Source organism: Photinus pyralis, unplaced genomic scaffold (assembly GCF_008802855.1).
Source record: "Photinus pyralis isolate 1611_PpyrPB1 unplaced genomic scaffold, Ppyr1.3 Ppyr1.4_LG3a, whole genome shotgun sequence".
NCBI lineage: Eukaryota > Metazoa > Arthropoda > Insecta > Coleoptera > Lampyridae > Photinus > Photinus pyralis.
Window position 1 is genome coordinate 16,555,498 of NW_022170509.1, and position 12,960 is coordinate 16,568,457.

Below are 12,960 nucleotides of genomic sequence, written 5' to 3' on the forward strand. Positions count from 1 at the left end.
GGTAGTTAGGAATAATAAATTATATATACACACTTTTAAATCAAAGAAGTTTTGAAGAATTATGTTAATTCAAGGTAGTTCGTGTACACGTACCAAACAGTAATTATCTATAAAATATATGACTGTCACTGATTAACAAAACAGTCGAGTCCCACTTGATCTTGACCGCTCGGTGCGTTGCATCAGGTTTAAATTCAAGGTTCTATTTATTTATTACTAATGCAATATCATTTAATATTTGTGGTTTTTCGAAATTTAGCAAATTTATGTTGAGGGTAAGCGAAAACCACAATAAAAGCAGCCCGCAAGCTACTCTGTCATATCATGGTTTGGTGGGGGAAGATTTAGAATGACAGGAAATAAACTGTCGATAATCAGGGAAACATCCTCCTAAGAAACCTAGCGAAAACGTAGAAAATAGCAAAACTCTTTGGCCAATTGTCAAGTTTTCAGAAGGTGCTAGTTATTTGGAATATATTGTCTTGAGTTAAAAGTCAATTTTTCAGGAGAGCGAACAACGCATTCGATCATACCATTGAATAAAAACACTATATTCAATGATCATACATTTCTTATTGTCGTGTAATCATTGACCTGGTGATATCATTTTCTTTGGTTTAGCGTTTCGGGATCCAGGGTGTCTTTTTCTAATTTTTGGTATCAGCATTTAAAGTTGAGGAATTTAAGTGAATGCTTGTTGCAATGAATTTTAATGTGACTTTAAGGTTCTGAGGGTTTAAATCACATTCCCTAAAGATCGTGGATCAAAATGCCCCGGAATTTTTAAGGCCTGAAACATAATACGTTTCGTATAGCGTAATAATGACATGATTTAATTATTTATAAAACACTCCGAAGGTTACAGTGTGTGTTTCTGCTATTGCTTACTTGAGATTAACAATTTTTCAAGACTTCAAAGCGTTTTAGTTGGGAGTTTGGGACTACGCTGCAGAGATTCCAAAATTTGTTTAAGACACGTAGTGGATAGAAAGATGGAACTAATGACTTTGCCTAGACTATTTACTTCATGATTTTAGAACATTATTAACATATAAATACCCGAAAACCAAGCTAAAGCTGTTATTAACATCCTTTTATGTGGTATGAGTGCCGAGAAAAGAAAAGCAAATTTTAGGATGTTTGAGGGATGATTCTGTTAAAACTTATAACTGCGCTTATTGTCATATTTGCATTAGCCAATATACCTTAACGTGTTTTGTAATAAATCAGTAGTTCCCAAACGAAACATTTTGAAACTTCAAATTATTTCTGTTTTCTTTGCTCCCCCCGATGTCAAAATTCTATATTATGTTATCAAAAATCTCTAAACCTTCCCCATATAGGTTTAGAGATTTTTGATAACATAATATAGTTCAACCCCCATTTCGAGGAACGATGGATCCAACTCAAAAAAATNAAAAAAAAAAAAAAAAGTCAAAATTCTACACAAGTCGATCTGTTCTGATGAAGTGTGGCGCCCCTTCTATGCTGGCAAATTTTGTCGTGCCATCAGTGGGTTATGTTTTTGGTGTGGGGCTCTAGCGTACCCTGGGGGGGCCTTTCAATGTGGCAATAAATCCTGATCTTCAATTGTCTATTTCAAATGCTGAAGGGAAACGGTTTCAACTTCTGCAAACAGGAAACGCGCAGAGAGAAATTGTGATACCTCCGGTTATCTGAATTGTAATAAATGATAAAAACTTCAACTTCAAAACCACACAAACTTTCTCCCGGTAATCAAATACTGCGGGGGTTTGTAGAGGCTAACAGCGGCCCTGCAGTGGACCTAAATCTTTAAAGCACTTACTTAGTTCATATTCCATGTGTGATCATGTATTAGTTTTTCATTTAACAAAAGTCACCACTTTAACGATATTGTTAAAAAAATGTCAGTCTCTCAAAGGAACTTCCGTAATGTACTTGGCTAATCCTTGCAGTTCTTTAAAACTTTGGAAAACACTAAAAGAAATTTCAAAATTTGTATCCAAAGCAACCAAACCTACATAGGTGCTGAAAAGATTTTGGTAAAGAGGAAAGGTACAGAATCGCAATACATTTACGATGGGGTTTTAATTTAATCATATGATCAATAACTACCTTTTTTGGTTTTTACTTCATAAGAAATCACAATTTAGAGTTGAACATTTATCAAGGAGTCATAACGCGGATTAAAAAAAATCATAAAAGGTAGATCCAGCGGAGACGCAAGTTTTTTATATTTAGTCACCAACACCTTAATCGAAAAATGAAATTTGTTTAAATCCCTGCGTAATATAAAATTCCCCTAGGGCAAGGTCAGCGTTTGTGGTAGGTGCAGTTTCTTTACATAAACCCCCCCCCCCCCCTCGCTCACATATGTTATCTCGTGTGTCCAAATATTTTGAACCAAGTAAGTCCTCAAAACTTACTCTAGATTTTCAAAGGCTCCCAGGATCTTCGAGTACCTTAATGTGCTCCCCAAGGATGATTCACTAATATCAGTTTCGTCTCGAATTTTGTGAGCCGTCATGAAGCGTCCAGAGGTCCAGTGGCATGGGATCCAAAAGCAAAAGCCCAGTTTTTGATTACGGACCAATGCCTAGTATCGTATATTCTGCCCAATACGCCCCGAAAGGAAAACTTTCCTTGTGCGAATTTGGTGTAAGCGTTTCTGTCGTTTTTTTTAAAATTAGGGCTCTTTTTCGGCTGTAATGCTTACACCAGAGAATGAGGGGCGATGGTTCACTTTTCGCAAGTCTGAAAAAGACAAAATTCAAAAATTCACAGCCTTGTGGTCGGCCCTGACAATATACTATACCTGTGCTCATTGTATACCTTTATAAACATCTTGCAGATCATCCGATACCAATGACACTATTGTAAACCTTGAAGTTTGTGTAGTAAAGTAATTTGGTTTCTATGAGAATTGATGGCGGTTGATTACTTTCCGCAATTAAATCCTAAACATATTTAGTTTACAATTCGGATAAATTAACTTGAGCAGAGTTCCGGGTATTTGGTGATTTTCATCGTTAGAGGCTTCTCCGGTGCTTTGGTAAACAATTTAGCAGTGACACTGTGACACATTCGGCTAACATATTTTAACAAATTCGAGTCCAATAGCTATTACCTGTTACCAGTTTTATAGTTATAAGTGTTACCAGTAGCACTAGACTAAAAATTATATATCCAGTACGAGTACCTTTTGGGCGAAAACGTAAAAGTTTATAGGTCGTGCTTTTATACATTAAGCAATTACGTTTGGTTTTTTACACAACAGTAAGGATTTTTGAGAACAATTGGCCAATTTACTAAAATTACGTCAATATGCAAATAAAATCAACGGAAAGGAACGCCGTATTTATTAAGCATGTAATAACTCAAAGAAGCAATGTTTTTGAACAAGTAAAAATTACCATAAGCAAACGACGGAAGAAATAGGCGATTCGTCCCATTTGGACAAATGGAAAATATGTACAATATATGAAGGTTATTGGACCAATAAAGATGAATACTATAATAAATTCTTTAAGATCAAGAGATACCAACACTACAAATTATATACGTGCGAAATGATACCAAAGTTAAGATAATGCAAAAGGCGGACGCTATAATATTATATAACGGATACTTAAGTTCATTGCTGAAGAGAATAATTTATTATTTTTATACACATTTTTTAAATTCTTCTCCGTAAACAAGTTCAGCTTGTTTACGCTTTAATAAGACTGAGGGTTAGGTACTTGCACTATACATCTGCAATGGTTATTGAAGTTACTGTCTCGTCCAAGTCATTTTTAAAAATTATTCATACTTCGCGTAGGAGCATTGATTCATTAATACAACCAAAACAGGGTAACAATCATATATCGGCAAGGAATTGCCCATATAATCTTGGAATAAATTACAGTTTAAAAAAACGAATTACAACGTGTATTGGCAGTTAGTCAAATTAATTGCATTTTATTGATATAGCGTAGGGGATTAACAACTACATGGTAGAAAGTTAAACGTTACTTCTCTCTCTATACCATCCGCTACGAACAATGAACTTTTAAAATTACGGTTTTAAATTAGGCAGAACGCGACAATAAGAAAAGGTTGAAAAAGTGAATTCCTCTCCGCAAGATGAATTATATGTCAGTTTGTGCAGCATCTCCGCCTAATGTCCATTCAAACGACATAAAAGCAAGAAAACGAAAAAGATCGATTAGACGTTGGAATTTAAAAATAGTTACTGCACAATTATTATTAATTGAAGTATCTTCAACTTGCCTACAATTTTCTGCTTCAAGGCTAAACCTCTTTTATTTGCTTGAACTGGTTAATTGCACCGATACGCAATGATAGATTATGCTCTCATTCTCGAAGGAAATCTATTGCTGTTTGAAGACATCTGCACGGCAAGATTTTATAATGGAAATTGCGAGAACCATAAGTTCTGCCGTTTGACCAGCAACTGTCATCTAACGTGACAACTAAACCGCGCATAATTCGCCTAGCTGTAATGCAAACAACGTAATTTCGAAATGTAACTTTCTTTTGATTTAGTCTTGCTGACTGCATCCTCGTTTTGTGTGCAAAGTCAATCATTTCATAAATGGATATCGGTAACCATCTCACTTCTGACTTTATACATATATTTCTTCAGTAATTAGATTGACGACAAAATCACAATTATTTTTATGTATCAGTCTCACGTCCAAAATCATTACTTGGACTATAATACTAAATTTGTTCTTACCCCACGAGTAGATGTGCGTTTTTCGGTTTCCCTAACAAAATTGGTAATAGATTTCTCAAGATTTTTGTTGCTTAAAAGTGTCCATATCGTAATTGAGCCTCAATAACTAACCCAGTTCTTGGGTGGATTCATTCTGTTGCTATACCCTGAGAAATAATCCTTTTAGTTACAAAATACAGGTAATATCGTTTAACTGATGGCCTTTAAACATTCGGCCAATCGTAAAAGGCATTTCACCATTTCACCTGATAGTTCTCAAATTAACTACGCGATGTATATTGTCTATATTATCCGTGAGTATGGAATCCATTTACAGTTATATCACTTCGTAATTATCAATAGAATTGTAAAGATACCGTTGCTTAATTTAAATTATAATCACACATTTAGGTGTAAAATAAGTTTTCTACTATTTCTACTAATTGTTCCTTAATTGAATTTCTTTCTGTGTGTGATTAAAGTTATTACGATCATTGTAATTCCAAACAATTAGAAAACTCGATTTTAACGGTTGTTCGGCATTAGGTTGGAAAGTTTTTTTGGTAGGCCATCCGGCACCATCCGTACCTTCCTGAATGAAGTAATCATTGTTATAAACTTATAAGGTAAAAAGAATGCAAATTATACCAAAAGATGGTATGAGTGTTTGTTTTCTCCACAAAAATTAAAAAAGTAGATGTTTTCATTCACATTATATAGTGCTTCTAAAATCAATGGGGACAATATTTATACTTGTTATTATTTTTTTAACAGTGAGAGTTGTCAATTTTGAGCTTTTGTACAGTTTACGACGTTTAGTTTTCATTCGTATTCTTAGTGAACTGATCAACCGTTATTACTGTAATCCCACATTATGCGTTTGTTAGAAACCTCACGTCCTTTGATGGCGTTGTTTATGTAAATAGTTGAATAAACGGTAATTTCCGTCCTGTATTACAGCAGATGAATAAAACACTCATCTATAACTTCAACGCCTTATACCTCGGTGCTCTTAAACATCTACAGTTTACGTTACTTAAAAGGTTTATTATTCCGAAATGTTAGCCACTTTCTAGTTCAATCTTTTCTGTTTAGTTTTTGCAGATATTTTACTTCTATAACTTAGATTTACCCCACAGGACTATTTCTGATAATGGATTAGCGCAATAGTTTGTATCACAATAAACTAAAAGGAACCGACCCCAAAACTATAATAATAATAAATAATAATCGGGTCAAAAATTTACAGCCCAAAAATGAATCGAGGATGGTTGCATCGAATTTTTATTAAATGTTAATTAATTTTTCATTTCTTAATTTATTATACCTTCTGTGTACTGTGCGATCAAAAATGAGTTGCTGTCGAGTCACCTTTGGAACTTTTGTTTACATGGGAAATCGTATTTAACTTGAACTTCCAAAGGCGACTCGACAGCAACTCATTTTTGATCGCCCGTTATATGTACACGTGTTTTTCATCCAGAGATGAAATAAATCCCAAATTTGCACATTTTGTATTGGTCACTAAAATGCTATTCAAATTCCCTAAAATCCGATCTAACATTCCAAATGCTTTGACGTGGTCTATTTAAAAGGATAAACAGAGAAATTTTACGTAAGTATTCTATTAAAAGGATTGAATTAATGAACCGTACCCGGATAAATCAAATTTCCTTATTCTAACTCAAATAATCCTAAGTACTAACACAGACAACATATACTAATGTTGTCTGTGGTACTAATACGAGTATTCCGGTCGAATTCGAAAAGAGAACGACTTCCTTCTGGAAAATCACAAAATTTTCTATTAATAGATAAGCATCTACAGATGCAGCTATATAATGGACTATAGTAGGCAGGGGCGGACTAGCACGGGGGGGCGGGTGACGATTGCCACCTAGCCTGTAGATCATAATGGCCCGTTGGAAATTTATAAGTATGTGCTGTATTTAGTTTCTTGCACTATTAATAAATTATTAACACGTTTCTCTAATTGGGGTTGATGTTAGGTTGTTAAAAAATTCTGTTTTAATTGAAGTGTTTTACAATGAATTTATCATTTTTTGTCGTAGTATTTTGAAAGTGCTGAAATACAATGATAGGCGACGCACCTCGTGTGGATTGTATATTTTGTTACTTTTAATTATCAGCTGCAATTTAAAAAAAAACTGTATGGTAATTGATTTTCGAGAAAAGGAGTACTTTAAAATGTTTTTGTGGTGCACCTCAGAGCTACCCCCCCTCCCCCCCGCCACCTTCATTACTACACTAATACTTTAATGGCCCGTAAGTACCCAGTCCGCCCCTGTGTATAACCTTTTTTTACCAAAAATCGACTGCACCAAAATTTCTCGGCAAAACACTTTTTCTTATTAATTTGGGCGCGTAGAATCCAAATCAATTCGTACTTTTTCGATCAGACTTCTCAATCAAAAGTTATAGACTAGAAACCAATTTCGAAAAAAAATTTAAAGGGCTGTAACTTTTGAACTAGTAGCCCAATCTTGGAACTGTTTGAAATTATGGATTCTACAGGCCACATTCTATAAGAAAATTTTTTTTCCGGGTCGATCTGAGACAATTTTTTTCGGGGCTCAAAAAAAGGCAGTGTATAACCTTCCTTTTTTACCAAAAATCGACTACACCAAAATTTCTCGGGAAAACACTTTCTTATTAAATTTGGTGCGTAGAATCCAAAACAATTCGTACTTTTTCGATCAGACTTCTCAATCAAAAGTTATAGACTAGAAACCAAATTCGAAAAAAAATTCAAAGGGCTGTAACTTTTGAACTAGTAGCCCAATCTTGGAACTGTTTGAAATTATGGATTCTACAGGCCACATTCTATAAGAAAATTTTTTTTCCGGGGCGATCTGAGACAATGTTTTTTTCGGGACTCAAAAAAAGGCAGTGTATAACCAGGGGCGCACTGGCCCGGGGGGGCGGGTGGCGATTGCCACCTGGCCTGTAGATCATAATGGCCCGTTGGAAATTTATAAGTATGTGCTGTATTTAGTTTCTTGCACTATTAATAAATTATTAACACGTTTCTCTAATTGGGGTTGATGTTAGGTTGTTAAAAAATTCTGTTTTAATTGAAGTGTTTTACAATGAATTTATCATTTTTTGTCGTAGTATTTTGAAAGTGCTGAAATACAATGATAGGCGACGCACCTCGTGTGGATTGTATATTTTGTTACTTTTAATTATCAGGTAATTTATTTTCGAGAAAGGAGTACTATGCAATTCCACCTGGCCCGCAATTACCCAGTCCGCCCCTGATAGTAGGGACTTTTATTAACAGTAAATTCCAATTGTCTGGAATGGTCACGAACAAGTTGTTTTCATGATGATCTAAAGTTGTACTTGAAACAATTTAAGACAGCTATTATGGAAATCAAACTCAAACTCTGAACAATGTACGTTTAGTTTTCAATGTTAGATTATTATTATACGAAAAAGTAGGAGAATATAATTCTTACCTTCATGACGCTTATTTTGTAACTTACCCGCAGAAAGTTGTGGCTGTTGGCATTTTAAATCTACTAGTAAAAGTGTGTGCCCACAAACACTTTTTGGTGTATGTGTAATTTAACACAGACATTGTGAAAATTGCGGTATTTTTCAATTTTATAACTAACGGAATCCAGTTCATTTACTTGCGGAAGTACCCGCATAACTTGTTCTACAACCTGCTAAAATACTGTTTAGCATAGTAGAATCTTCTGTGTGTAATAAACCATACCAAGAAATACCTAGAATAGAATTCCTCTTTATCTTACACTATCGCTGCACAAACCGTACTTAGTGTTCTAATTTTTGTTGCATCCAGTTTTCTTCATTGTCTGCGTATACTTTCGACCATTTGAGTAATTGTCGACTACTGTATTTTACCATAGAAAGTCGTATTCTGCACTTTGATTTATAGTTCTAGTATAGAGTCCAGAATTTTTATTGTATACAATTTGAGAAGGCTAGCGAGCGTAGGGACTAACACTCAGAAAGATAAAGGAGCCTCCATTTTTTTGCTTTGTGCTAAAATGTGTAAATGGAATTTAACCCATACTTATACGGCAATTTTGTTACAGAATGAATATAGCTTACCAAGTCGAAGTCACCACAATCCATTTGTGTGGCACCAAAGAACGCATTTGAATAATGAAAAACCTAAAAGCAAGGTAACATCGGTTGCACTAGCAGCTGCCGCATTTTTGGTGTTTGTAACCGTTCTTTCCATAGCAGGATTAGCTCTTTACATGGGTGTGTTACGTAGTGAAGCACCTACTCGTACGCTATTTCTATGTTGTTTACTAGAGACTCTACACATTGTTTTTAGAATTGCTAACGTTCAACTGTAGCGCCAAAGTTCTTAGAGGCGATCGATTTCTTAACAATCTTCAAGATAAGGCACGAAAATATAAACAGCAATTAGAAGCACTATACCATAGAAGCAGTATAGGACCAGCTTTAGTATCGTGTACAGTTGAGAAGTTTGGCGATGACACCGTTACCATATACTTTAGAATCTCATTAAATAGGAAAGCACTACCTAGGTATTAAAATCTATTGTAAAACACAATATCTGATATATTTTTCTAGGAGTATATCAAATTTAGAAAAGGTCCTAAGAGACGCTCTTATCAACGATTCCATTACAAGACGACCGATATTCAGGCACGTTCGTTTCGATCCTAAAAGCATACAAATAAGGCAAACGCTGGACGTAGAAGCTGCCTCTCAAAAAGTGATCACGAAAACAAAGGAAGGAGTTAAACCAAAAAATACGGTCTTATTAAAGCCAAATCAAAGAACCAACACAAGCGCACTAAGTAATGTACCTAATACAAAGCAAACCAATCCAGATGATACTGTACCGAAAAAACCTTCTCTGCATGGATCGTTCGAAATAAGCAAAACTGACGCCGATATAACAGAAAAAAAGAATGCTAGAACGACAACTACATTGAAACCAAAGTGGACTACTGGAACCAGTATCCCTAAACTTACTTATGTTACTAGTCACTTGTTCCAAGTCGCAGCAATTAGCACAGAGACTGTAAAAACCACCTCACAGAAAACACCCAGCTCGACAACGGAATCTCCAAAAACTAGTATTGTAACAACAACTTCACCTGATGCACTTACAACTAGTAAAAGGTTGCAATCTTCTAATCTTTATTTTTTTACAATTCCCTCGCACTCGTTGGACAAAGAACCTTGGGTTCCCATCCAAGGAACATCAACACAAAACAATACTTTCCCCAAAGTGGAAATAAAGTCTCAAATTGAGCTGCTAAGAAACAAACCGGTCTACACAAGCTTCACAAATCCCGGCCTTTCTTACCATTCCACTCAACTAGAAAGGTTGGGCGCTACAGAAATTGTTGGACATCCCTTACCGGTGGACAAAATTGCAGCAGTCACTGAAACGCATTTCATTACAACAAGTTCAGAAGATGAAGAAGTTGTATCTACCACAAAAAGAAGAGACTTTGACAGAGAAGACATGCAGGTTTCCGAAGACCAATCGGGAGCTTTCGTGGAAGTTGAAACTTTGAAACATGTACCTGGAGCCAGTGTAAATAATACAAACGAAACTGATACCTTTCCGCGTTTGAGTTGGGAATTACTAAATGGAACAGGATCGCAATCGTTTAGTGAACCCGAGAATACCTTGATGAAAACTAATTTAAAACACAACGAAACGAATATGTCAATTTTCCGTAACCTAGCGTCCTCTGTTTTAAGTACCACAACCATTTCATCCACTATACCACAAACACCCAGGGACATACCCTCCAGTACACTTAAAGAACACACTGAAGCTGAAGGCTTTGTAGAAGGCCACGCTGAAGTTGTAGAAGTAGAAGAAGATGCAATTACACTAGAGTCTCGGCCTTCTACCAAAGTTCCTTTAGTAACACTTCTGCCCGTCAAATCAAACTCCGGAATTTCAAGACCATTACGTCCTCGTCCACAAAAACCAGCAAACCAAACTGATTCGGTGGAAAACCGTAGCTTTCCCAGCGACCCTTTTATAAAAAACGTCAACTCCGACGTACCTCGATCACCTATCAAATTTATACACACCGAAGTTGTAACATCGCTCAGCACGGAAATCAGTAGAGGGAAAATAAGCAAAAGTCCCGTAAACGATTTTAAAATTTCCGGAGTTCTAAATTTTGAAAAGGAGCACGAATCGTTAACGAGAGATGATTCAGTCGCGGAAGCCGAAGTTAATAGGAACCCTAAAATGGACCCCAAAGAATCCCACGCCAACAAAGAACTGGAGATGTCGATATTTAGCGTGAATTCGTCAGTTTCCATTGGGAAAAGTGGCACCCAAATTAAAATTCTTTCCGAAGATAAATTGAAACAACTTTCGGAAATCAGCAAACTTCGTTCAAATATCAGTCATGACGAGGACGCGCCTGTGATATCAAACAAAGCAATATCCGCTAGTTACACTCATAATCAAGCAGGATTGAAGATACTTACAAAAACGTTAAACAAAGTTTCGGTTTTTTCTAAAGAAGACGAGCACAAATCTGCGTTTGGTGGCAATACTGTTTCGACAAACACAACGGGTAAGTATTGCTACTTTTAGTGTCGACTTGCAACCAGAACAATTACAGAATGTAGTAACTACACGATTAAATGTGGAGACGGACAGTGCCTGCCGGACACCACGAGGTGCAACCAACTAGTCGACTGCAATGATGGAACCGACGAAAAGAATTGCACATGTGCAGATTATCTAAAATCTCAATACCTCTTACGAAAAATTTGCGATGGTGTCGTGGACTGTTGGGATTTTTCTGATGAGAATCTTTGTGGTAAGTTAGGTTAGATGTTTTAATTATACCCGATTATACGTAACGTGCTTTCAGATTGGTGCAAACCTGGCCAATACGTTTGTGCCAATTCCAAGTTTTGTATAGACACAGCGAAACTCTGCGACGGTTCAAGAGATTGTCCCAATGGAGACGATGAAAGGCATTGCGTAACTGTTGCTCCAACTTTAAAGGCGGCAAACGAATATCCATATTACTCGGAAGGATATTTGTTGGTGAGAAAGTATGGACGTTGGGGTAAATTGTGTATGAATAACGAAGACAGTGCATTGAGGTTTGCTGACTTAGGCCAAGCAGTGTGTAACTCGCGAACTTATAAGTAATTAATTTTTTTTCAAAATTTGTGGTGTAATGATAGTTCTAGAAAATTGGATGTTCTCAAAATTGATAATGACACAGATTCGGATCATAAGACGGAGAAGAAATATTTCGAACTTGCCGGTCAAATGGTGAACGTTCCAAAATCAAACTTAACTTTCAACGAGAACGAGTGTCCAAGTAAACGGGTGATGAAGATACGTTGCAACGTGCTGGAATGCGGAACACGTCCCCAAGCAGTTAACCAATTGGCTAGGTAAGTTGGCATATTAACGCACTTAATTAATCTGTTCAACGTGAATTCAAAGGCATAATAATGCAGGCGTATGTACAGGATTGTGGGCGGAGGTAATGCCGGGTTAGGATCGTGGCCGTGGCAAGCTGCTTTATACAAGGAGGGAGAATTTCAATGTGGTGCTACGTTGCTAACAAGCCGTTGGCTTCTTTCCGCTGGGCATTGCTTTTTTCAGTAAGTGTATACAATGGTAGCCACATTTTGATTATCTTTCTCTTGTAGTTCACTGGAAGATCATTGGGTCGCAAGAATGGGAACTTTAAGAAGAGGTACGGCGCTACCCTCGCCATATGAACAGTTGCGCCCTATTACACAAATTATATTACATCCTGGATACGTTGACGTTGGCTTTATTAACGACATATCGTTGCTTCAAACGGAAACTCCACTAATTTTTAGTGATTACGTCAGGCCCATATGTCTGCCTGTGTCAGATAGTGAACTTAAGGACAACAGAATTTGTACCGTTATCGGATGGGGTCAGCTTTTCGAAGTTGGACGAATTTTTCGTAAGTTACAATGAATTAGAAGCCTTTTTTATGGTTAACATTTTGTTTAGCTGACACGCTACAGGAAGTTCAAGTGCCAGTCATTTCAACGTCGGAGTGTCGAAAGCACACTTTATTCTTACCATTGTACAAGATCACTGACGATATGTTTTGCGCTGGTTATGATCGTGGTGGAAGAGATGCTTGCCTTGGAGATTCAGGGGGGCCGCTTATGTGCTCAGAGCCTGATGGTAGATGGGTGCTATATGGTGAGGGCAGAAATTTAGTTAAGTCGTTATAGTA

General features: G+C 36.5%; 1 protein-coding gene across 5 annotated transcripts in view; it reads left to right on the forward strand.

Moving 5' to 3' along the window:
• The window catches only part of LOC116166018, a 32,379-nt gene that overhangs the window by 18,457 nt on the left and 962 nt on the right, over positions 1–12,960 (forward strand). Inside the window, exons 1-10 of one of the 5 annotated variants that reach the window (XM_031480829.1) lie at positions 8,791–8,880; positions 8,942–8,989; positions 9,039–9,255; positions 9,302–11,289; positions 11,338–11,538; positions 11,593–11,875; positions 11,921–12,130; positions 12,197–12,343; positions 12,392–12,678; positions 12,729–12,926. In XM_031480829.1, coding sequence (XP_031336689.1) covers positions 8,959–8,989; positions 9,039–9,255; positions 9,302–11,289; positions 11,338–11,538; positions 11,593–11,875; positions 11,921–12,130; positions 12,197–12,343; positions 12,392–12,678; positions 12,729–12,926 — 3,562 coding nt within the window. In that variant the 5' untranslated portion in view covers positions 8,791–8,880; positions 8,942–8,958. Of the gene's footprint in view, positions 1–8,790; positions 8,990–9,038; positions 9,256–9,301; positions 11,290–11,337; positions 11,539–11,592; positions 11,876–11,920; positions 12,131–12,182; positions 12,344–12,391; positions 12,679–12,728; positions 12,927–12,960 lie in introns of those variants that run through there. The other 4 variants (XM_031480830.1, XM_031480826.1, XM_031480827.1 and 1 more) reach the window with 4 other exon arrangements.